The sequence below is a fragment of the Phacochoerus africanus genome, chromosome 14, assembly GCF_016906955.1.
Source record: "Phacochoerus africanus isolate WHEZ1 chromosome 14, ROS_Pafr_v1, whole genome shotgun sequence".
In the NCBI taxonomy this organism is placed as follows: Eukaryota; Metazoa; Chordata; class Mammalia; order Artiodactyla; family Suidae; genus Phacochoerus; species Phacochoerus africanus.
Window position 1 is genome coordinate 47755068 of NC_062557.1, and position 24971 is coordinate 47780038.

The 24971-nt window shown below is 55.0% G+C and overlaps 3 protein-coding genes across 5 annotated transcripts in view; 2 read left to right on the top strand and 1 right to left on the bottom strand.

The window, feature by feature from the left end:
• RTN4RL1 (reticulon 4 receptor like 1) overlaps nucleotides 1–4995 on the bottom strand; it is a 66737-nt gene extending 61742 nt beyond the window's left edge. Inside the window, exon 1 of the mRNA XM_047757941.1 lies at nucleotides 4514–4995. Within this exon, the coding sequence (XP_047613897.1) occupies nucleotides 4514–4526 (13 nt within the window). The 5' untranslated portion in view covers nucleotides 4527–4995. The remainder of the gene's footprint in view (nucleotides 1–4513) is intronic.
• Nucleotides 4996–8677: 3682 nt separating this feature from the next.
• Nucleotides 8678–19801, top strand: DPH1 (diphthamide biosynthesis 1). 2 transcript variants are annotated; one of them, XM_047757946.1, is made up of 13 exons: nucleotides 8678–8788; nucleotides 11584–11736; nucleotides 11842–11905; nucleotides 13506–13627; nucleotides 14065–14222; nucleotides 14340–14461; nucleotides 16280–16348; nucleotides 17009–17165; nucleotides 17297–17397; nucleotides 18171–18249; nucleotides 18536–18676; nucleotides 18847–18954; nucleotides 19665–19801. In XM_047757946.1, exons 1-12 carry the CDS (start codon nucleotides 8725–8727, stop codon nucleotides 18934–18936), a joined length of 1320 nt encoding a protein of 439 aa, XP_047613902.1. In that variant the 5' UTR covers nucleotides 8678–8724; the 3' UTR covers nucleotides 18937–18954; nucleotides 19665–19801. The 2 variants fall into 2 exon arrangements, with proteins under 2 accessions (XP_047613902.1, XP_047613903.1); XM_047757947.1 differs by lacking the exons at nucleotides 8678–8788; nucleotides 11584–11736; nucleotides 13506–13627; nucleotides 19665–19801 and having other exon boundaries at nucleotides 18847–18948.
• Nucleotides 19092–24567, top strand: OVCA2 (OVCA2 serine hydrolase domain containing). 2 transcript variants are annotated; one of them, XR_007131853.1, is made up of 3 exons: nucleotides 19092–19309; nucleotides 19665–20423; nucleotides 24105–24567. XR_007131853.1 is itself a non-coding variant. In XM_047757951.1 (2 exons), exons 1-2 carry the CDS (start codon nucleotides 19126–19128, stop codon nucleotides 20162–20164), a joined length of 684 nt encoding a protein of 227 aa, XP_047613907.1. In that variant the 5' UTR covers nucleotides 19092–19125; the 3' UTR covers nucleotides 20165–20520. The 2 variants fall into 2 exon arrangements, 1 of the variants encoding a protein (XP_047613907.1); XM_047757951.1 differs by lacking the exon at nucleotides 24105–24567 and having other exon boundaries at nucleotides 19665–20520.
• Nucleotides 24568–24971: the final 404 nt, after the last annotated feature.

Genomic DNA, 24971 nt, shown 5'->3' on the forward strand with positions numbered 1-24971 from the left:
CTAGTTATCCACCTGATCTCCATAAACAGAACCATTTAACCTTCCGGGGGGGGGGGTCACGGTTGGCCACCTGCATCTGAGACCAGAAACTCAGATTCATTTCTGCAGGAGAAGAACCAGTGTGTCCAAGTTGGGAGTTTGGGTCCTGAACAGTTTCTCTGCAGAAAATGGACCTGGAGGAGTTTCCGTCGTGGTGCAGCAGAAACGAATCCAACTAGGAATCATGAGGTTGTGGGTTCGATCCCTGGCCTCACTCAGTGGGTTAAAGATCTGGCGTTGCCGTGAGCGGTGGTGTAGGTCCCAGATGTGGCTGGGGTCCTGCGATGGCTGTGGCCGTGGTGTAGGCTGGCAGCTATAGCTCTGATTAGACCCCTAGCCTGGGAACCTCCATATGCCTCAGGTGTGGCCCTAAAAAAAAAAAGAAAAGAAAAGAAATGGACCTGGGAATTGCTGTGAGGAGTTGGCCCATGTTGGCACAACAGGAACCAAACTGAAACACATTTTCTACATTGTCTGAGCTCACAAAAGGGGAGCATTGCACTGCTTTCCTTGCTTTTTATCTGGCTACTGGTGAGAAAATGCGTGCATGCGCTTTATTTAGCAACTCTGCCTCTACTCTCTGTTGAGCTGACCTGGTGCTCCCCTAAAATTCCTCCTCTTGCCTTCTCTTTGCCGACAGAAGGACCAGGAGCTTGGAGGAACGCAGCAGCCCGGAAGCTCCCGATTAAGGGAGCTGTCTTGGTGTCTTAGGTTTCACCAGGCTGCTGCGTTCTTTGAGTGGGACAGAATTGGGCTGGGAGACTGAACTTCCACTTCTGCATCTGGATTTGGGCTAAAAAGCCTCATATCTCAACCTTCTAGGCAGGACTTTTGTAGGTTCCCTCTACACTTCCTCTAACAGAAAGAAGGGTGTCTTGGCTGTCCATGGAACTCTCCGCCTTTCCCCTCTCCACTGGGGACAAGGAGGGTCATGTCACCAGTAACTCCAAGAGCAATCTGCTCATACCTGGCCACATGGGGACTCTGATCCAGACTTTGAAACCTCCGGAAACATCTGGCAACCCTGTGGTCCCCTTCTCCCCCTACCTTCTCTTCTTCCCACAGAGGAGACCCAATCCAGCCAACAGGCTGGCCCATCTGGCTATGGAAACCAAAAGAACAAAATACATCTTATTGGGTTGCAGGCCTTAATCTAGCTCTTGCTGAATTATTAAGGGATGGCATTAACTTATAAATGAGTGTGTTTGACTGATTTTGTGGTTGATGTACAGATAAATTCTAATGAAAGACAGCTATAAGATTTTGAATTATTAATTAGACTGCCACTTAACAAAGCCTATTTGGCACTCTATTTCCTTGCTTAACAAGACAAAAACTTTAAGGAAAGGTTCTGTATTTGCCCAGAGGCTGTTGATTTGCATTCTGTTTTTATAGCTCTAAAAATGAAAACCCTAGAACCTGACCTTAAGCAGGTCACTTCTGGCAAAGCAAAACCCCCAGCAGGCTGCCCTTCCTTCCTGGATGGTGCTGCGTGGCTCAGGGCTTCGCTTACCCTGCCTGCTTCTCATCTCTGACCAGAGATTTGCTTTTTATATCTTTAGTGCTGCTAGGGTAGGCCAGGAGATGGAAAAGCCAGCGGGGCCGCCGCTAAAGCCTTCAGCTACCCAGCGCTGTCAGCAGCAAGATCTACTGAGGCCTCCAGGCTGTTCTGGTTCACAGAGGTGCGGCTGTGGCCAGTAGAGTCTGTTCATTATAAGATGCAAGGCAGCGCCCACCCCCCAGTCCCTGAACTGTCCTGCCTGGGGACAGCACCCTGTTAACTGTAATAGGACAAGCAGAAATCAGAGAGATGACCCTGGTGGTCTAATGCCTATGCTTGCCTTCTTCCTCCTCTGGGGCTTCTTTGCAGGAAGGGGAGGGCTCGTGGTTCCCTCTCCCCCCAGGATCCAGGGGGGGCTGCTCTTTCTTCACCTTTCAAACCTTTTTCCAAATCATAATTAAACTGTGAAACTCCCTCAGGGCCAGGACCTCATGCAGGGTTCTGATCTGATAGGCAGGAAAACTGCAACAGCTCTCTGAACACATCCTATAACATTTTTGCTGGCAGCCTTTGGAAACAATTTGACAAGCAGAAACTTCAATGGCCACCTCTCTTGGCACTAGCCTCAGGCGTATCTTTTTCTCTGGGCACACCTAGAATCCACACAGAGAATTGAAGTATCCTGTGCATGTGTGTGTGTGTGCAAAAGAGACCAGTCCTGGGGACCAGGATCAAGGGCCGCGGTAGAAAATTGCCCAGGAAAGGACCAAAATAAAAGTCCTTTGCCCACACAATGTCCCAGCAGCAGGCTCCAGGCCACCGGAGCCAAGCCTAGCCCAGCAAAGGGCTTCTCTGCCTGCTTCCCTCAGGCCAATCCAGGTGGAAACCTCTTTATTGGTAGAACCTCTGCTGCCAACCAAGCACTGCAAGAAGGGAAAAAGAGCCCAAGTGGCAAACACACGTGACTGCCAAGCCTCCTGTGGCCACCTCTTGGGCAGGGTAAGGAACCTTCCCCTGGGAAGCGGCCCCCAGAATGCACTGGGCTCATCCCAAGCTGGGCCTCTGGCTAGCCAGGATGGGAGAAGAAGGCTCCTGGAGGCTGCTCAAGTCTCCCTGGGCACTTACACCATATAAATAAAGTGCGTGGGCTGCTTCGTGGCTCATTTTTAACTGTAAACTGCCAAAAGACAAAAGACCAAAAGGGAAAGGAGATGTCAGTTCCTCTCTATTATCTCCATCACAGACCGGCAGCCCAGACATGGCGGCCTTTAAAACTGCCTGGGAGGCCTTCCCCACTGGGGCAAGTCTGCACACTGCAGGCCCCAGCGGCCCAGCCCTGGGCCTGTGCTGAGCTCTGTAAAAGAGCACTCTCTCTGTGCAGAGACACTCCGGCCAGCACTGCCAGTTGCTGAAAGGACTCATGGCCCCTATCTGCTGGGAAAAGAAACTGGTAGGTATCCGTAGAGTGGTTTCTCCAGCGAGCGAGCCAGTGAGCGGCATACTTTCCCCACCCCACAGTGAAAGGCAGCCCCCAGTCGCCCCCCCTGCACAGCATCGGCCCACGTGGAGGGCACAAGTCACACACAAGTTTTGGACTATTGACAGAGTGGGGCAACAGAAGCTCCACACCTGAGCTCGCCAGGACTACCACACAGTTTTTACTGCTTCCAGCGCAGGCATGGTTTCTTCACCCACCTGTCCGACCTGCTTATGGGGTCTCTCTCATCACCCCCACATCTGCTCCTCTCTGCCCATCTTTGGGGTTCGCTTCATGCTCCACCACCTCCCCCTGCCCGCTTTCTCCTTCCCCATCCTACTGTGAGGTCAGAATCCTGTGCTTACGACACCTCGGTCTGTTGCCATGGAAACAGGGGCGGATTAAGGCTGGAGCTCGGAGCGCAGGGATCAGGCCCCTCAGCTACCTGAGCTCCCGCCTCAGCCGGCTCCCGCAGGGCTCGGGCAGCCAGCCGCAGGCGCCGTGGCTAGTCAGCCTCCCGGCCCGGGCCAGGGACAGGGTGAGGGGTAGGGGGTCCCGACGGTGCGCCGCAACCCTCCCGGACCTGGGAGGGGAGAGAGGTAGACGCAGAGGCCGGGGAGCAGGTGGCGGGGCCTGCGGGCTCACGCGTGGTCACCTGCCCTCCCGGAGCCCTGGGGGCAGTTCCCCGCGCGGCAGCCACGTGGGGGCGCGGCGGGACTTCCCCAGCGCCCGCGCCAACTTTGCAGCGCTCTGCTATGAGGCCGGCAGCCCGAGGGTCGTAGTGAGGGGGTCCCCGGACGAGCTCTCCTCAAGTTGAACCCCGAACCGGCCGCGCACGCTGCCGGCATGGCCTCCGCTTTCACCTCCCTCGGCTTCAGGCAGAAGGAAAGTTTGAGGGACCGGACATCAGGCGCTAGCCACCAACCCTTGGCCTCTGGGTGACCAGAGCCCGTCTCTGGGGACCACCAAAACTGGGCTGCAGGGAAGACGCTCGCGTCCGGGCCTCACCTGGGAGGCCAGGACGCTCAGTGAGGGAGCGACTGGCCTGCGCGGTGCTGACCGCCGGCTGCACCGGAGCGCGGCTTGGACGCGGCCCTACCAAAGCGGCAGAAGCTGGCGGAGTGTGCCTGCGCAGGGGATGAAGCCTGCAAGTGCAAAACTTTATACTGGCAAAGCTAAGGTCCCAGGAGACCGGCGCCCCTTCCATCACCAGCAGCTCACTATGGTCTCGAAATGACCTCGCCGAGCCAAGGTTCCCTAGGCCTGGCCGCCTGATCCAGGAAACAAATCCCGTGTCTCGCTACCGGCCCCCGTCGGGGGCTGAGCCTCAGCAGCATTCCTTCGGCGGGTGCGTCCCCGCAAAGCCCGCCAGCCTGCCAGAGGCTGCTTCCCCGGCCAGGAGCCTCGGCGCCGGGCAGCTCTCGGGCGGCTCCCGGGCTCTCGGCTCTGCCTCGTGCGCACCCAACTCCAACTTAGCCCCTGCGGCTCCAACTCACCTTTGCGAAGCATGTTGGCCGCGGGGCCGCCACTCCGAGGTGGGCCTAGGCACGCTCCCTCACGGGGTCCGGATTCAAATCCTTGGGCGCCGGCTGCAGCTAATCCGAGCGCGTCGAGGCGGGGGCAAGCCTGGGATCCACTTGTGCCCCGCAGCCCGGCCCCGCAGGGGCATGGTGAGCCCGAGCCCCGCGCCGAGGGCACAGGCACCCACCAGCAACCGCGGCGCTCCCCGGCAGCCCCGGGGCGAGCTGCTTGCTCCGCGGAGCCGGCGGCCTTCTTCTGCAGCCCCGAGCACTTTGGAGGCGATTTTGAGGGGGGACGCCGCCCCCTGGCCGCCAGACCGCGGCCCCCTCCTCTCCGCCCCCTCGGGCCGCCGCCGCCGCGGCTGCTGCAAAAGGGCGCTCGCACGCACCGCCGAGCTCCAGGGAAAGCGCCCAGCGCGCGTTTGCAGGACCGAGAGATCCGCGGAGCGGGGCGCCTCCCTTCCTCCCCCCGGCTTCCCCCACCTCTCCTCCTCCCTCCCTCCCCCGCTCGCTAGCTCCCTCCCTCTCTCTCTCCGCTCCCCGCCCCCGCTCACGGAGCGCCTCCCATACAAAATTTATGAAAGTGCTCTCAGCTCGCGGTGCTGAGCGCCGTCCTATTCCCAGGGCAGCGGCGCTCAGCCGCGCGGCGCCGCCTCCCAAGGTGTTTTCGCTGCGCCCGCCCCCGGGGACGATCCTCGGCCCGCGTCCGTCCAAGTATCTGCCCCAGTCCCCGGGCCGGTCGTCGGGCCTTTTGAAAGCCCCTCTCGGGCCGCGTGGGCTTCCCGGAGCTCGTACCCGCAGCCCCACCCTCTCCCGCTCGCCCTTCGCGGCTGGAGGTCATCGAGAGAGGCGGCTGGAAGCGTTCGCTCTGCCCACCAGCTGGGATGCGAGGACCGCCGCCCAGAGCCCCCATTGCAAATCCGCACCCCTGCCCATAGCCTCTCTGGCCGGCTCCGTTTCCTCCTCGGAGGCTCGACGGCTCCTCCTTACCCAGGACCACCCTGGCTGACCCAGCTGCTTGGCATCCCGAGCCCCAGGACGCTGTTCTTTTATGGGAAAGGTGTAGTGTACTACCCGACTGGTCTAGACCTCGCAGCAAGCACTGGAGAGGCCCAGTTGCATATCCTAGAGAGGACTGATGTGGGTCTAAGGCGGCCCATCTCTGCCTAGGGGGCCTCTGACGTCCCTCAGTCCACACAGACCTTTCCCCCCCACCACCCCAAAGTCTTGCGGTGCGGGGGCGGGCGGGGGGCGGGGGGCGGGGAGGCGGTTCGTGGAAAATGGAAGAGGCACCGCCTAGAAAGCAAGCTCCCGGCAGGGGACAAGTTGAGCAGAGCTCTGAGAAGGTTCGGGCCAAATGAGTCCTGGGTGGAGGCCGGCACCCCCTGCTGGCCGGGAATAAGAGGGGTTTTGGAAGGGGAAAAGAGTGGGCTAAGTCACCCATTCAAGGCACATTTTTTGAGGGTCTTTCAATGTGGGGCACTACTATTCCCGAGGAGTCAGCCACTGAAAGAGGTGAAGTCCCTACCTTTGTGGAGTTTAGAGTTAATAGGGACCAAGAGAGCTAAGTCAAGGTGAAATGGTGGTTGGAAGAAAAAAAGCCAGGTATTGTTCTGGAACTGATATGAGGGAATCCAGGAATGCCAGGAAGAAAGAGTCATGTGACTCCTTCGAGAAAATTTTTTGGAGAAAAACTTGGCATGATAGGAAGGTCAAAAAAAAAAAAAAAAGAAAAGGCCAATATCATTCATTCCATCATACATGCATTCAACCCCACTGAGGCTTCGGCTTTGAGCTGACTACATAGGCTTGGACTTCCAGAACCTTATGATGCAGCAGAGAAAGAAAAACCCGCAAGCTATCTTCAAAAGTGATAGGAAGAGGTACACAGTATGGGAGGGGACTCTGCTAGCTGTGTAAGGGGATGAAAGACCATCCAGGAAGGCTTCACAGAAGAGGTGCCTTGAGGGCGGAGTTCATGAGGCTGAAATGGGGAAAGGCCATTGTAGGCCAGAGAGAACGTTCAAGTGCTTGAGGGTGAAAAAGTAACCTTGTTCTGAAGATTAAGATTGGTCCATCTCGGGGTGGGAACAGAAGTGGAGGAGGCATTTTTTCAACCTCTACCAGCTGCAGGGCTGGACTGAGCCACCCTTTCTGAGCTCTGCCAGGAAGATACTAGCTGAACTCGATGAGAGCTGCAGAGGCCCTCCACCAGTAAACCCATGCCAGGGAGGTTGAACACCTTGCCCAATGTCACACAGCAGATCAGTGCAAAGTGTGGGCCCGAATCAGGGTATGTTAATCCTCCTTCCACCTCCTCAAGCCGCCTCCCCATGACCCCCTGCCCCACAGTCTCCGCTATCTTAGGCAAAGTTGGATGGGGCTGGGCGTGAGTGCGAGAAGCAGAGTTATTTCAGGCCTCAGGAGGGCTGGGTGCTGTTTTGGAGTCCAGCCAGGGGGTGGGGGTGACTGGAGGCGGGTGTTGTAGTGTAATGTTGGGGGTGCACTGTGCTCGCCTTCTTGTCAGGCAGTAATTACTCAGACTGCTGAGTAACTCTGGCAGGGAGACCCCCACAGACAGATGGAGGTGTTCTTGGCAACCCCCATGTCCTGCACTACAAGGTCTTGAGGGCACATGCTTATTTCCTAATGGGGTTCAGGGCAACTCATTCAGAACAGAGGCTGTGGGGCAATGTTATGAGGATGGGGGCCTTCTATCATTAACAGGCTCCACCTCTGCCTAGGGAAAGGCCCTAAGGGGTTCGGGGTCTGCTAAGGAGAAGCCGCTACCCTGCTGGAGCCAATCTTTCCCTCTTGGAACACACAGCTGCAGCCAGAGCGACAACTGTCCACAGGCTGGGCCTTAGGGTCCTGAATGGGGAGAGACTCGACTCAGAGTGTCCCTGGAATTGAGATCCTGCACCCTGGAGGTCCAGAGAGCCTGGAGGAAATGGGAAAGTCCAGGCTAGACTCTTGTCAAGGTGACAGGGTGTTCCTTGGACCCATGTTGGCTACATTCCTGTCCAAAGCTATGATTGTCCTAAGAGCATCAGCTGGTGGTCTGAGAGGCAGAGCACTGACCCCTTCTGGTCCTCCCCTTGGCTGCTCATTCCCAGCCTGCTCAGCCAGCCCTCCTCTCCAGGCAGCCTCCCAGGCAGGGCCTGTCCCTGGCTGCTTGTTTTTCACTTCTCCCTGCACCTTAATTAGGAGTTTCCAAGCAGGGAGAGCCTCCAGGGGAGCCTGAGGCCAGAGAGCTGCCTTAAAGGGCCAGATGTGCTCACACAGAGCAGAGAAAAAGATGGTGTGCCAGAGGGCTGGGTGGGCAAACAGCCCTGGGGGAACCTTGCTCTAGGGGGCAGACCTTGCTGCAAGCCAGTCCTGCAGATACCTTGCTCCTCCAAAGGCCAAGTCTGTCTCGCTGGCTGTTCTGACTTCTCTTTGGGATCCCAGGAGCTCAGGCCCCTGATCAGGAGAAAGGCTACCAAGGCCTGAGAGGCAGCCTAGGCAGGGCAAACACTGGCCAGAATCTGGAAGGTTTAGGCAGTTGAGACCTTGGACTTCTGAACCCTCCCAGGAAAGCACCCTCAGGCCGGGGGGGTCTTACCCTGGTAGCAGTTTTTCACACGTGAACCTTTCACCCTGTGGGTTCTAAGGTGTAAGGAGCACCCCGGCGCTCCGGAAATCGGCACCAAGCTTCAACTTGGAACTGGCCCGGTGGCCGATGAGTTCTGTCCTGTCCAGTCAGTGGGGTCCTCAGAGGCTGGGAATGCGCCCCTACCCACCGCCACCAGGGCCCATAAGCGAGGAGACACGGAGGAGAGCTGAAGGAAGACCTGGTGGTGTCCCCCTTCACAAGACTCTGTCCGCAGAACTGGGCCAAAGAGTTGGCAAATAGAGGGGCACCGTTCCGGGAGAGCCAGTTTCGGGTTGCCGGGAAGGAAGGGGAGGTGGGACAGAGTCGCCGAGAGCACGCAACAGCGGTGTTCGGGGACCACTAGGGGCTCCGGAGAGTCACGACCTTCGGAGCTGAGGCAGGGGCCCACTCTAGCCACGCCCCTATCTTTCTCCTTCGTGGTGCCCGCCTCCAAATCCCCGCCCGTCGCTGGCCGATCGGCGATCGATCGCGCTTGTCTGCGCTCTCAGCGTTCTTCTAGTGCTGTCTTTCTGGTCCCAACGTGGGCCAGCTGATGATGGCGGCGCTAGTTGCGGCCGAGGCCACAGAGCCCCGCGGCCGAAACGGCCCGGGCAGAGGTGGGTACTACACGGGTGCGGCCTCTGGATCTCGCATCTTGGCATAGGGTCCCCAAGTCAGGGACAGGACCAGCCCTCTTTAACGGCAGCAGCGCCTTTCTGCGCCAGACTCAGAAGGCCTCGCCGTCACTCGCTTCGGGCTGCTGTCGCTGCAGCCCAGGGGGACCGGCCCTTCTTTTGTAGCCGTAAGGCATGGTCGGGAGCAGCCCCTCCTAGGAGCTCGTAGTCCTCAAGCCGTAAACGCTGCCTCCCTGCCTTGGCGGGCAGACAGACGCTTATAGACTCACGGATAAGACGGACCTGACAGGGAGGGAGGGAGCCAGGCATTCCCCTAGCGTGCCCTCGGAGAATGCTTCAGGGAAGAGGCGCAAGGTTTCATTCACCCGACCCTTGCAGCAGGCCTGTGCTAGGTGTATGGACTTGACTGCAGCCCTACCCTCAGGGATCTCTCGCAGTCTACGGAAGAATACTAACGTAAGCAGAAGGTTACAGCCAAGTGATAAAGGAGGAGGCGCCTACTGGCCCTTGGGACGAATTGAGCTGCTAGAATTAGCAGCTCCCACACCCCAGCAACACAAGGGACTTGAGCCTGTCAGAGGAGCTTCTGTGAGGGGCAGGAGTAGAGACACCGGCCCTTTGAGACAACTGAACAAAAATCATAGCAGTGGTAACCTTTAAATCTGGACTTAGAGTTCTAGCCTGCCATTCTAGTTCTCCACTGAACCATCACTACCACCACCCTTGCCCCCACCCACCCCAGCCCCGGGCTGAAGTGTCAGGTCTGGCAGAATCCCTGGCAGAAGTTTAGGCATATAGTGCAGGCTCAATAAATAATTCGCTGAGGAGTTCCGTCGTGGTGCAGTGGTTAACGAATCCGACTAGGAACCATGAGGTTGCGGGTTTGAGCCCTGCCCTTGTTCAGTGGGTTAAGGATCCGGCGTTGCCGTGAGCTGTGGTGTAGTTCGAAGACATGGCTCGGATCCCGCGTTGCTGTGGCTGTGGCGTAGGCCGGCGGCTGTAGTTCCGATTAGACCTCTAGCCTGGGAACCTCTATATGCCGCGGTTGCGGCCCTAGAAAAGGCAAAAAGACAAAATAAATAAATAAATAATAATAATAATAATTCTCTGAATAAATTTATTTCTCGCCTTGTCACATTCTAGAGCTGTCTGGTGCCTAAAGAGAGAACTGGGGATTGGGCTAAACTGAGTTATGGGTAGTAGGATGCCGATTGAGGGCTGCAGCCTTGCTAAAGGTCTACAGTGCTTTTTTCTTTAATCAACGGATTGTCATTGTTTGGGTACCTGCATTTGTTCCCACTAGACTACTAGCCACTAATGGGCTGTCCTTTCCTGTTTGTCCATAGTTCTGACTAGAGTATATTCTCTCCATCTTTACTGGGGTGGGAGGTGGGAGGTGGAGTAGAACCTTGGGACTTGGGGACTTATGTCAGTTAATTGTATGGTGTTTACTTCCCTTTTAAATGAGAGGGAACTATGTCTAGTCACTTAGGATGGAGCATGAGAATGTGAGAAAATAGAATGTGTACATGTATGTGTACATGTAACTGGGTCACCATGCTGTACAGTAGAAAAAAAAATTGTAAAAAAAAGTGGAAGTATAAATAGTTTTTTTTTGTCTTTTTGTCTGACTGACTGAGCTGTTGCATCACCACCCAAGTTTAAGGCCCAGATCCCCAAAGTCAAAGGGACTGGTCAGGCCTTCTTTCCCACTGAGTTTTCATCCTGAAGTTGGAAAGACAGGCATGCACCCATGCCATACAGAGGTTCCCAGGCTAGTGGTCCAATCGGAGCTGTAGCCACCAACCTATGCCACAGCCACAGCAGTTTGGGATCCGAGCCGCGTCTGCAACCTACACCACAGCTCACAGCAACGCCGGATCCTTAACCCACTGAGCAAGGCCAGGGATCGAACTCGCAACCTCCTGGTTCTTAGTCGGATTCGTTAACCACTGAGCCACAATGGGAAGTCCTAAATAGTTAATAAATATATTAGAAAGCAAGTAAATAAATAAATGAGAGGGAATTAAGCAGTGTAGACATGGTCAATTGGACTCAAGTGAGGAAGGCAGCCTTTTTTTTTTTTCCTTTTTTTGGCTGCCCCATGGCACATGAAGTTCCTGAGCCAGGGATCAAATCTGAGCTGCAGTTGCAACCTATGCTGCAGCTCCATGTGCAGCAACACTGTATCCTTTAACCTACTGTGTCAGGCCTGGCATCAAACCTGCATCCTTGGCACTGCATAGACAACGCCAATCCCATTGCACCATAGCGGAAGCTCCAGGAAAGCAGACTTTTAAGTTAGTACTTGTAACAGTTTGCTGATAGATCTCATATCCAGGATCTCAGAACTTCAAGGCATTCTCAGGGGCCGGGGCAAAGGGACATTTTCACAGACTGGTTGGGCTAGCTGGGCTCTTGGGTTTTCCTCAGGATTGCTCTTTATCAAGGAGCAGTTGTATGGACTTTTCTTCCTGTTTGTCCTTCAGTTGAGTCAGCTCTACTCTCCTGAGGTAAGGGATGAGGCACACCCCATTCATGGACTTGAGTCCTTGATTCCCAATAATCTCATAATAGGGAAATTAGTTATGTAGAGTTCCTCCTTCATGGGTTGCCTTTCCAACTTCAGGATGAACTCAGTGGGGAAGAAGGCCTGACCAGTCAGTCCCTTTGACATCTGGGATCTGGGCCTTAAACTTGGGTGGTGATATAACAGCTCAGTCAGATCTGGCTGTGGTTTAGGCCAGGCGCTGACTCAGGCCTTGCATTCATCCTAGGTCGAGCCCCTCGGAGCCGCCTGGCCAATCAGATCCCTTCTGAGATCCTGAACAACCCCCAGCTGCAGGCAGCCATCCAAGTCCTGCCTTCCAACTATAACTTTGAGATTCCCAAGACCATCTGGAGGATCCAGCAGGCCCAGGCCAAGAAAGGTGAGCCCTAAGCTTTGAGCTGGGTTCGTGGGCGGGGTGGGGGGAGGCCCAGCCAGGGGCAGCATCCCCATCCCTCTGCTCTCATATCTCTGCTCTGTCTTGCAGTGGCCTTACAAATGCCTGAAGGCCTCCTCCTCTTCGCCTGTACCATTGTGGATATCTTGGAAAGGTGAGGCTTGGGCCTGAACCAAGACCTTCCCCACGTCTGGTACAGCTCTGCCCGTTGGCGTCATTTTTTCCTGCTGAACCTCCGCCTTGCCATGTCCCTTCCCAAGGGACACACCTCAAGGGAAAAACCCAAACTAAACTCCTAGCCTGCTGGGATACTTGCTTGCCTCTATAATATGCCCTCCACTGAAAAAAAAAAAAAAAAAAATTTTTGGGAGGATTGAGTCAATTCTAGTATCTTCCAAGTTGGGCCCAGAGCAGGTGGCGGAGCCTGAGGAAAAAGCTAAGAGTCGTCAGAGTTGACCCTGGAGTGGGCTGGATGGTCCGCTTGGGGGTCTGGCTGGGGGAAACTTTTTCTCTGGCACATTTGGGGGAGGAGGGCAAGGAAGGACTTGGCAGAGGGAGAAGCACATTAGAGATGGTATTCAGTTCCTCTACCTCCCTCATCGAAGTTTCTTCAATACAATGAGCCATCCTTGGGAGGGGGGTGAGTGCTCAGCCATCTGGAACCAGCACAGGCCCGGGAGGGAGGGCGAAGGAAGAAAGGGGAGGTCATCTCGTGATGGGAACCTCCCACTTCCCTGCTGCTGCCCTACCCCCACCCCCTCCTCAGCCCGCTGCCACAGACTCACTTCCCTGCTCCCACCCTCGTGCCCCTTGGGGATGCTCTCTGGGGCTTGGGCCAATTTGCATACATTTTAATCTATAAAAAATTAAGTGCTCCGGCTGACTCAGACGCCTGGGCTGCATTCTAAGGAGGTGAATAATCTGCTTCTGTGCACAGCCTGATTTGAGGATGGGGTGAGGGGACTGCCTGGCAGCAGCTCAGCTTTCCTGCCGCACCCCCAGGAGAGGAAAGGGGAGGACCCCCCCCCCAATCACTGAGCCAGACTCTATGCCCCAGGAGTGGGTCTCAGGGAAGAGCTGGTCCTCTGGCCCCATTCCTGTGGTGAGTTCAGGGGGTGTGGGGTCTTCCCACCCACTCCCATCCCCCAGTGATTCAGGCCTGGCAGCAGATCCCATGGCAATGTGCTGGCCAGAGCCCACTCTTCCTGATGCATGAGGCGTGTGGGTGGTGCCATGTGCTGTGGGGGAGCTGTTCATGGGTCCTCCCCATCCTGGTCACAGAGGGCCCTGACTAAGGGTGGGGAGGTAGCAGGGGGTCTGGGCGACAGGGAGGCTGTGAGTGTCCACGCGTGCATGCCCACACACTGCAGAACTAGGGCGGGAGCGGGGGCCTTTGCCTGTGTGTGTGTGTTCATTGCTCTGGGTGGCATGAGTCAGGGCATCGGCCATCAGTGTTTGACCCATATATGCCAGGCTGAGGGTTGGGGGTCCTTCTTGCACTCTGAGCCTGGGCAGAGGGAACAGGGTGCTGCAGAGACCGTCCTTATACAGCTACAGTTCCAGGAGCGACTGCCAGGCCTGGGGGAGGTAGCAGCTGGGCCACTCCTACTCTGTTGGCAGAAGTGGCAGCTGCCAACCCAAGGAATTGGGAGAGCTAGGGAGAGTGAAGCTGGGCCCTGAGATCCCTCCACACAGTTAGGTCTCCCTGCCACCTCAGTCCTTGTGTCACTGTCCTATTATTCCCACCCCCACAGGTTCACAGAAGCCGAAGTGATGGTGATGGGTGATGTGACCTACGGGGCTTGCTGTGTGGATGACTTTACCGCAAGGGCCCTGGGAGCTGACTTCCTGGTGCACTATGGCCACAGCTGCCTGGGTAGGGTGGGCCCGGACACCAGGGGCTGGCAGGGCTTGGCAGGGAGGCAGGACTGGACCATAATCTCCATCACAGCGCCTTGTCCTACTTGCAGACACGAGTTCTCTTCTGGTTTCTGGGATGGCCTTGGCCTTCCTGCTCTGCAGGTGGATCTTTCCTTTGGATCTGGTTGCCTTGGAAACCATGCCGCTGTCCCAGATGCTAGTGTTTGACAGGCTGCTGTAGAGCGGGCTGGGTTCCCAGCCAAGTGACAGAAAAGAAGCTTCAAAGGGACCTATGACCCCCACCCACACCCCCAATCTCCCCTAACCCCTCCTTCCACCCTCAGGCTGAAGCAAGCTACTGGTCCTGGCTGCTCAGAGACCTGGGCCTGAGCCTGGCCCTCTGCCCCTCCTGCCTTCCCAAACAACGTCTCCTGAACTCTTTCCTCCTCCCAGTTCCCATGGACACCTCCACCCAAGACTTCCGGGTGCTGTACGTCTTTGTGGACATCCGGATAGACACCACGCACCTGCTGGACTCTATTCGCCTCACCTTTCCCCCAGCCAGTGCCCTTGCGCTGGTCAGCACCATTCAGTTTGTGTCCACCTTGCAGGTGAGTGGACAGATAGCGACCAGGTTCTTCCTGGATCCCAGGTCAGGTGCTCCCGGCCGGTCTTCTGGCCTTAGCTCTCCCTCCTCATCCACTTCCCTTTCCTCATTATCCCTACAGGCGGTTGCCCAAGAGCTGAAAGCTGAGTATCGTGTGAGTGTCCCACAGTGTAAGCCCCTGTCCCCCGGGGAGATTCTGGGCTGCACATCCCCCCGCCTACCCAAGGAGGTGGAGGCTGTTGTGTAAGTGAAAAATGGGGGACCAGTCATAGAGACATAGGAGGTATCCCCTTAGAGGGGCCTGAAGTTCCTCATCCAGAAAAGGAAACCCAGTGTAAAGCTTCTTAGCCATTTGCTCAAGGTCACCCTGCACAATAGGGACCACATAGGGTTTCAGGGTTCCTGTGTCCCTCTCCAGTGCTCTGTCCAACATCTAGAAGGTTATGCCCAGGGTGGGGCGGGAATCCGGGCTGTTGGGGGGAATGAGGGTGGGTTAGACATGGTGGGAATATAATTGGAGAAGATGGATGGGCACGCCCAGGCTGCAGCCCCATTAATTTAGCATCCGGACAGCTAACAAGCAGGAGCAGCGTGTCTCCTGCCGCCTAATTATTTTAGGTAATGGAAATGCTTAATGTTGTGTGAATGCAGCCAGCCTCAGAGCCGACAGCTCCCCCGGCTGAGACTGGGGAGGGGAGCCCCATTCCCCGCTAATGGCAGGGAAGGAGGGAGGGCCACTCCCCTGACTCAGCCCCACCTCCGAGCCTGCGGATGTTGGTCCCACAGGCCTTGCTGCATCCACACAGGACACCCCGTGCCCCTAGACAGGCTCACCTGAGAGCCCTCCCCAGCCCAGACTGGCAGCTCTGCTCCCTGTGGGGCACTCCCCCGTGCCTGTGCCTGCATAACTCTTGAGCTCATCGATGCCTACCCTTGGGGGCTTTTAAGTGTGTGTTGGAGGGAGGGACACCTTGAGTGATGGCCATTCATTCATCAAAGATCAGAGTGGTCTGCAAGAGAGAAGGAGCTGCTATGCAGATTGTCTTTTATGCTCTGGCCCCTCCGGGGTCTGGGAAGGTCCAGTTAGGGATTACGTCTCCCAGGGCCTGTTTAGTACAGCTGGTGGTTAAGCCTATGGTCAAGTCCCAGATAGACGGCTTAACAGCCGTGTGACTTTGGGCAAATTTCTTTTTTTTTTTCTTTTTGCCTTTTCTAGGACCGCTCCTGTGGCATATTTAGGTTCCCAGGCTAGGGGTCTCATTGGAGCTATAACCACCGGCCTTCGCCACAGCCACTGCAATTCGGGATCCAAGCCACTTCTGCGACCTCCACCACAGCTCATGGCAACGCCAGATCCTTAACCCACTGAGCAAGGCCAGGGATTGAACCCGCAACCTCCTGGTTCCTAGTCAGATTCGTTAACCACCAAGCCACGATGGGAATTCCTGGGCAAATTTCTTAACACCCCTGAACCTCACTTGTATCTTTTGTGAAAAGGGGATACGATGGGTTGCTTGGAGGATTACCTGATAGGACTGAGTGAAACACCTACATGTCAGGTGTTTAGCCCGGGCTGGGGACACAGAAGGCACAGGCCCAGTAAACAGTGGCTATTATTACAACTCAGTAACCGGACCCAAGAGCTTGTTGGGGCAGAGAGTAGCCAGTGTGTACTCTGAAAGCTCATTTACGGCTAGATGACACCCTGAACACTACTTCCCACATCTATATTGAGCCAGGTGAGGGAGGATCTGTCCCCCCACCTCCAAGTTAGGATCTCTAGAGCCTTTCTGTGGCCTTGGCTGTCCCTTTACTCTTCTCTCAGAAGGTTGGAGTGGGAGGGGCACAGTCCCTAGATTCTCCGTTACGTAACAGAAGGGCCTTAAAGGTCCAATTCAAGCTCCTTATTTTACTCGTGAGAAAACCTAGGCCTGGGGTGGGGGTTGGGGGGCGGTGAGAATGATGACTCGTCCCAGTTCACATTCAGCAGCACAGCCAGCTGAGAACTCAGTCGTCCGGTGCCCCACCCCACACTGACTGCCCCCTTTCTACCCCCTGCAGGTACCTCGGAGACGGCCGCTTCCATCTGGAATCTGTCATGATTGCCAACCCCAGTGTCCCTGCTTATCGGTATGGGCTAAGCTGGGCTGACCAGCTGGGAAGGGCGTGGGATTTCCTGCCACTGAGGCCCTCAGTCAGCTGAAACTTGCTCATTCCTTGGCTGCTTTATAGCCCTTAGCCCTAAGGATCTGAGGCACTTGGGTCCCATATCTGAGTATCAGACCCAGGGCTGCTGCTGCACAGCACCTGCCCGTCCTCTGGATTCACACAGAGATCCCAGAACCTCTCCCAGTCTTTTTTTTTTTCCCCTTCGTTGTTATGGCCGCACCTGTGGCATATAGAAGTTCCCAGACAAGGGGTCGAATTGGAGCTGCAGCTGCCAGCCTACACCACAGCCATAGCAACACCGGATCTGAGCTTCACCTGCGGCCTATGCTGCAGCTCACAGCAACGCTGGATCCTTAACCCACTGAGCAAGGCCAGGGATCAAACCCACATCCTCACAGACACTATGTCAAGTTCCTAACCTACTGAGCCACAGTGGGAACTCCCCCCTCTCCCATTCTTGCCTGCGCCAGCTGTGGGCCTGATCTTCCCAATGACAGTCCTGCTCTTGCTTCTGTTCCTAATCATCTGCATAGAGCCTAAAGGGCCAGGAGACCAAGGGGCCGACTCAGGGAGCTGTGTGAGTGGCTGTCACTGTGACCCTGACAGCTTCTTCTTTTCCAGATATGACCCATACAGCAAAATCCTGTCCAGAGAGCACTATGACCACCAGCGCATGCAGGCCAACCGCCAAGAAGCCATAGCCACTGCCCGCTCAGCTAAATCCTGGGGCCTTATCCTGGGCACTTTGGGCCGCCAGGGCAGTCCCAAGATTCTGGAGGTCAGAGGACTCGGGATGGCCTCTCGAGGAGGAAACTAACTGGAAACCCAGTTGGGAAAAGCAGTCGGCTGAGGGATTTAGCCTTGGCTGCTTGATCATGAGGACCCCAGCTTTCCTGCCTCTCCCAACAGCACCTGGAATCTCGACTTCGGGCCTTGGGATTTCCCTTCGTGAGGCTGCTGCTCTCTGAGATCTTCCCCAGCAAACTTAGCCTTCTTCCTGAGGTGGATGTGTACGTTTCCCCACCTTACCTATCTAGCTATATGACTCTGGGTGAAGAAGCTTAGAATCTGGGTCCTGCCCAGCACCTACAGAAGGCTGGAGTTGGTGGGGATTGCCTCCGTGGTCATGAAAGAGCACTCGTCCAGCAGGGGCTGCCTTTGGCTATGGGTCATGCCTACTTTGTCTGGCTTGGGAGCTCACAGGCAATGGCAGCATCAGTCACAAGATGAGTCTCTGAGGGGTGGTTAGCACCTGCACTCTTCAGGTGGAATCACTGGAGTTTGATTCTGGGGATACTATTACAAATAAACTGCCCAGGCCCTTCCTTTAGAAAGCTCATGGTCAGTGGAGGAAGCAGAAGAAAGCAAGCAACACTGTTGTGTGGGGTTTTTTTTGTTTTTGTTTTTGTTTTTAAGTCTTTTTAGGGCTGTATCTGCGACATATGGAAGTCCCCAGGCTAGGGATCGAATTGGAGCTGTAGCTGCTGGCCTAACCACAGCCACAGCAGCATGGGATCCACGCAACGTCTGCAGCTCAGGGCAATGCCAGATCGTTAATCTACTGAGGCCAGACCAGGAATCGAACCTGAGTCCTCATGCATACTAGTTGGGTTCGTTAACCTCTGAGCCACGAAGGGAACTCTAAACAGCAGGGACAGTCTTTTCTTTAGAATTAATGTTAAGCATTCACTGGATGTTTTGGGGATACAGTCATGTTCTTGAGCATGCTGCCCGGGAAAGGGGTGTCCCCCCTCTGTGGATCTGACCTGATTTCCCTTCCCAGGTGGGTGCAGGTGGCATGTCCACGCCTCTCCATTGACTGGGGCACAGCTTTCCCCAAGCCGCTGCTCACACCCTATGAGGTAACTTTAAGTTTTGAAAATCCCTGGGAGAGGGTGGACTTTGTACTTGGTTCTGTCGAGGGAGGGAGGGATCCCAGTGGGGTGGGGTGGGGTGGGTGGGCAGCACTTTGTTACAGCTGAGCCACTTCCTAGCTGTATGGTAAGGCCCTTCCCCTCTCTGAACCTTACGTTTCCTTTCTGTGCTATGGGGATAATACGGCCTTGCAAGGCCACCCTAAAGATTGAATTAAATAATCCTGCATAGAAAGATGTTGGCAAATGTTACTGTCCCGTTTTCCTCTCCAAGGCGGCAGTGGCCCTGAGGGACATTTCCTGGCAGCAACCCTACCCCATGGACTTCTACGCTGGCAGCTCCTTGGGGCCATGGACGGTGAACCACGGGCGGGAGCGGCCACTCCAAGCCGCGGGCCGGCTGGCGCTGGAAGAGGTAGGAAGGGATCCCACGCAGGGCCGAGAGGCCTGGGCGTGGCCAGGCATTGACCGCCTCCCTGGAGACGTGAGGCGAAGCCGCCACCCTGCGGCCGCTACGGAAAATGCACCGCAGCGGGCTGGGGGACGGCTCACCAGCGGGACCCTGACCGAAGTCTACGACCTCAGGTGCAGGAGGGGCCCGCGCGCCCCTCTCCAGCCGGGGCTTGCGATGCTTGCCGCTGCAGGGACGAGAAGGTGGCGCCGCTCGCTCCCTGAGACGCTCCTTGGCCCCAGGTACCCACCCCAGCTTTGGCCGCGCCACACCCTCTTCCCGGTTGCCATGCCAACACCCTCTCCCTCTGAGGCCCACCTCCTGGGTGGTGCAGGCGTTGGGTCCCGCCCTTCGTGTTCGACTTCCGCTCGGGGAAAGGCCGTTTCCGGCTCCTCTGGCGCCTGCCGCGCATTATGGCCGCGCGGCCGCCTTTGCGGGTCCTGTGCTTGGCGGGCTTCCGGCAGAGCGAGCGGGGCTTCCGCGAGAAGACCGGAGCGTTGCGGAAGGCGCTGCGGGGCCGCGCCGAGCTCGTGTGCCTCAGCGGCCCGCACCCGGTCGTGGACACAGCGGGCTCCGAGGGCGCCGGGCTAGACGCCGGTGAGCAGGTCCCCGCCCGGAAATGCGTCCCGAGTCATCTCTGTCTTGCCTTGTCCCTGTAAAACCTGTCCGCATACCGCCACCCTGTCCCTCCCCTCCTCAGTCCTGCCCCATTCCCACTTCTCTTTGCCCATCTCTCGCATTCCAGCGCCTCCTCACACTCCAGCCTGGCCCTCCCAGTGTGACCTCTGTCTCCCCTCCGGCTCAGTCAGCTTCCCGCCTCATTATCTCCAGACTTTTTTCTCTACCTGAGCCGCCTCTCTTTCCCTCTCATTCCCAAACCCTCCCTCACTCCCTTCCTCATATCTTTCCCCAGGATTCCCCCCCTGCCCTAACTCTGTTCTCTCCCCTTTAGAGCCCTGCCCTGCGGAGGAGCAGCCTCGAGGCTGGTGGTTTTCAGAACAGGAGGCTGATGTTTTCTCAGCTCTGGAAGAGCCCACCGTGTGCCGAGGTCTGGAGGAAGCCCTGGGAACGGTGGCACAGGCACTGAAGAAACTGGGGCCTTTTGATGGGATCCTTGGTTTCAGCCAGGGGGCCGCGCTAGCAGCCCTTGTGTGTGCTCTTGGACAAGCTGGAGATCCCCGCTTCCCTTTGCCCCGGTTTATCATCCTGGTGTCTGGCTTCTGTCCCCGGGGTCTTGGCCTCAAGGAACCCATCCTGCAGGGCCCCTTGTCATTGCCTTCGCTCCATGTTTTTGGGGACACCGACCGCGTCATCCCCTCTCAGGAGAGCATGCAGCTGTGTAGCCGGTTCGCTGGAGCTATCACCCTCACCCACTCGGGGGGCCACTTCATTCCAGCCGCAGCACCTCAGCGCCAGGCCTACCTCAAGTTCTTGGACCAGTTCTCAGAGTAAAGATCAACAAAACCTTTGGCTCTGCATCCCCTCTCCACCCCCACCCCCAGTGAGGACACATGACCTTGGTGCAGCCTTTATCATCTCTGCCCTCCCCCACTGTCCCCTGCCTGGGGCCTCCACTGCTGTTAGTGCTCCTCACCATCACTAATCAAGAGACAAGTATCAAATTATACAAGTCCAGCTCTGCACTCGAGAAGGGGCTTAGGAGACCCTAATGGACTTTGACCTCAGCATCTGATATTCAAACATGAAAAAGGTCAGTGGAGCCCTGGATGAGTAGAGGGTGGCCCAGGGAAGGCAGAGACTGGCAAGCACTGTGACTGCCACACAATAAAGTGGTGATTGGATTTTGAGCATTTTTTTCCTGATACAGGAAAGCCTGTTTTATTTTTTTTAAGTCTGGGAGTTCCCTGGTGGTGCAACAGTTTAAGAATCCAGTTTTGTCACTGTTGGGGCTCAGGTCATTACTGTGGTGCAGGTTTGATCCTGGGCCCAGGAACTTCCGAGAGCCACACAGGAGCAGCCAAAAAAAATTCTTAAGAATTCTAAAAGTCTGGATTCCTGGCCATCCATACAGCCTCCAAGGCAGCACCACGCAGGGTGGTGTTTCAGGTTACGAAGCCCCAGGACAAGCTCGTGTGCGCATAGACACTTGAGACATTTTTAGTGGAATTCCAAGCTGAAGGAAAGGAGGCCTTGGGGATGAGGCAGGGAAGAAGGTACATCTGCGAAGTTTGGGGAAGAAATCACCTGGCAGGGCTCTGCCTGAGCCACACTCAGTTTAGGCTTTCTTTTTTTTTTTTTTTTGTCTTTTTATCTGTTGTTGTTGTTGTTGTTGTTGCTATTTCTTGGGCCGCTCCCGCGGCATATGGAGAGTCCCAGGCTAGGGGTGGAATCGGAGCTGTAGCCACCGGCTTACGCCAGAGCCACAGCAACGCAGGATCCAAGCCGCGTCTGCAACCTACACCACAGCTCACGGCAACGCTGGATCGTTAACCCACTGAGTAAGGGCAGGGACCGAACCCGCAACCTCATGGTTCCTAGTCGGATTCGTTAACCACTGCGCCACGACGGGAACTCCTCTGTTTAGGCTTTCTCAGTTCTCATCGCAAAGAGGTGTGTTGGCCTGTCAAACCCTGGCTTCCTGTGTCCCCTCCTTTCTCTACCATAAGTGTCTTTGCCCCTCTGAACACTGAGCTTGAAGGGTAGGATGGTGCCCAACCTTGGATGGAAGCCAGACGGCACAGAAGCGACCTTTTCCCAAACTTGACCCCATTCGCAGAGTTCCTGAGATTGATGCTACCCTGTAGTGATCACAGCCAAGGCCTAAGCAGCCCACGTGGTCTGAAAGTGCTCTTCTCTGTTCCTAGACATCCTAAAGACTACTCACTTTCACCATTTCCTCCACTATCAAAGCCTCCATCCCCACTCTGCCTCTGCAGACTCACCAGTTTGTTCCTTTTCTGGAACACTGTAACAGGCCCTGTCTGGCCCTCAAGAGGCATGGCTGCCCTCAAGGAGTTTAGTAATTGAGCAGGAAATTGGATTAGGGGATACAGCATAAATATTCTAGCCCATCCTGAGACAACCAAACTAATAGCCTTAAATTACCTGAAATTCTGAATTCTTCACTACAGATAGCAGCTGTTTAAAAAAAAAAAAAAAAAATTGGAGTTACCTGCCCAGACAGACCCAGTTCCTCAGTTTGGGGCTGTTACAGCAGAAAGTGGGGGTGGGAGGAAAATTCTCCCTTGCTCCAGTCTGCCCCAGCCTTGCTCTTGGTGTTTTAAAGGGGTCTCTTCCTTGGAAAAAGGAGGAGACTCTGAAATGGACTGAATTACCGCTACAGAGCTGTTGGATTTGGCCCATGGCATTTTAGAAAAAATTGGGTCTATGATATTTAAAAATCTAGGAATTTCACACAAAAATTTGGATTCCTGGCTTCTCTGGAAATAGTTTGTAATGGAATGCACTGAGTGGGTCTCAGTTAAGGGCTCACATGCCCTCCTGCCAGTGGCAGCCTTCCCCCTTGAGCAAGGCCCCAGGAGGTGAAAGTGACACAACCTGTACCACCACAGTTGCTATTTGGAATTACTGGGAGGAGTAAAGGAGAGAGGGAAAGACATTTGGGGAATGAAGTTTGAGGCAGGGTTTAAAGTTAGAAGGGTGCAGGTGAAGACCAGAGCAGTGTCTGGTGGAACAGAGTGAGGAGGTGAGAATTCTGCAGAGAATCAAAATGTCAGAACTGGAAGGAAACATGTGGTCCACTGGGTTCCCAGCAAGTGAGACATGTCGCCTCCCATCAAGCCCTCCAGGAGCAATGGGGAATCTTGAGGGGCTTATCCCCCTACTCTACACACAGATCCCATGGACCATTTGCTACACGATCATGTTAAAACTTGGATTCCTGGGAGTTCCCTCAGTGACAGCAGGTTAAGGATCTGGCACTGTCACTGCAGTGGCCCACGTTGCTGCTCTGGTGCTGGTTTGATCCCTGGCCCAGGAACTTGCACATTCTGTGGGCTCAGCAAAAAAAGAAAGAAAGGAAAAAAGCCCCACAAAACTTGGATTCCTGGGGCCAACTCCAGACCTACTGAGTGCATTTCTTATGGCTGCTCCAGTGGTATACTGAAGTTCCCTGTCAGGATCGAACCCTCACCCCCAGAGCTACCCAAGCCATTGCAGTTGGGTTCTTAACCTTCTGTGTCACAGCAGGAACTCCAGGAATCTGCATTTTGACAATCTCTGGTTATTCTCATGCATTAAATACTTGAAAACCACTGCTGTAGAGAGTAGTTGCAAGTCTCTGGTAAAGTGTGATTCTCATATACTCCACTAAGGAGGGAACAGGCTCTCCAGTTAAGAACCATTGGTCTAACATGTTCAGCTAAGGAGATTAAGTTCTGGAGAAAAGGAAAAGGAATACCATTTATTGAGTGCTAACTATGCCAGACGTGCTAAGCAGAAGCTTTAAAGTTACCTAGTTTAATCTCACAACTTCATGAGGTAGATACTATTATTAATCTAATTCTACAACTGAGCAAACAGGAACGGAGAGGCTAAGTAATTTACCCAAAGTTGAATTCAGATCCAAGAACTCAAAATTCTGGACCCTTACTAGACATGGTTTTCTCTGCTGCTTCATAGAAGATGAGCAGAGGGCCACCATTCATTACTGCTGAACTACTTGTCCTGGGTGGGCCTCACCTTTCTAATCCATAAAATAGGTTAGCAGTGTGATGCCCTAAATGATTCCCAAGATATTGAAAAAGTCTTTTTTTTTTTTTTTTTTTGCTATTTCTTTGGGCCGCTCCCACGGCATATGGAGATTCCCAGGCTAGGGGTCGAATCAGAGCTGTAGCCCCCAGCCTAAGCCAGAGCCACAGCAACGCAGGATCCGAGCCATGTCTGCGACCTACACCACAGCTCACGGCAACGCCGGATCGTTAACCCACTGAGCAAGGGCAGGGACTGAACCCGCAACCTCATGGTTCCTAGTCGGATTCGTTAACAACTGCGCCACGACGGGAACTCCTGAAAAAGTCTTAACGTTGTACAGTCAGTCCTCTGCCCCCTGACCCCCACGACAACCTTCTCCAGATGGGTTCAAACTGCCAAACACTTTGTCACTTCTTTTCAAAACATCCCTACCATTTCTCTTTTCTACCTCTCACTCCACCTTAGTTCCTAAAGCTCCTCGGAGAGAGAATCCCTTAGCAAAGAACCCTCAACAGCCCCAGTTCCTGAGCTTCTGCTCAGAGAGATGTGCCCCCCTCTCCTGTTTCCATTCTAAGTGCCCAGAGCTGGGGTCTCCCCAGTACCACCCTCCACCCCCTTACTAGGACATAGTAGCCTAAGAGAATATGTAAGAACAAAATAGCATTCTGCAGTTTTCAAAGGTTTTTACTTACATGATCTTATCTCATCTTCACAACAGGCCTGCTGAAAAGGAGGGATTCTCGTCTCATTTTACAGAAGGCTCAGAGACAACATGGCCTCCTAATAACCAGCTGATGATGAAGCCAGGCTGGACCTCTGCTTCGCAGGGCAGTACTCCCACCTTCACAGACTACAGTCCGCCCACAGATGTCCACTGGATTCCAGAATCAAGTGCATTTTAATCTAAGACCTCGGTGTCCTTGGGTAGGAGAAAGACATTGTGGGCGTTGATCAGCTGGGAAACCAGCAACAACTGCTTTAGAAGTAGTTTTGAGAAGGAGGGCGTATGGGAAGTAAAGAAAAATTGGATTAAATGGGTGGCAGGGCTGGGTGGTATTAACAATTTCCAACACTGTCCAGGGACCTAATATCCAGTAGTCAGCCCCTGCAGTGGGTAATGATGGTGACAGGTGACAGAGAGCGTTTTTGAAGAAGTCATTGCTTATTCTTCACAGGAACAACAGGACTTCAGCCTCTCTGATATTTACTCTTTCTCTTAGGGCTAATTTGAGACACTGTGTCTAATTGGAATCCAGTACCTAGAAATAGACTGAGATGAGGACCGTGATAGTTCAGACAATGGTTTAGGGGCAGATTAACTTTACAATCCCATTGACTTCCTGAGGGTTGGGGACCCTTCTTATCCTTCAAGCCTCAGAGGGAGAAAGAGAGGGAAGAGGAGTGAGAGGAGGCTGTGCTTCCATCAGGAAATGGGTTCAAGTGTTACCCTCTGCCTATTCAGCTAGGGGTTCCTGGAAGAATAAGGTCCCGGCGCATTTAGGTAAACTCCACCGTCTACCCTCTTCGGTCCCCAGGAAGCAAACATTTTCCCAGGTCCCAGCAGCCTCCCTCCCACGAGGATATA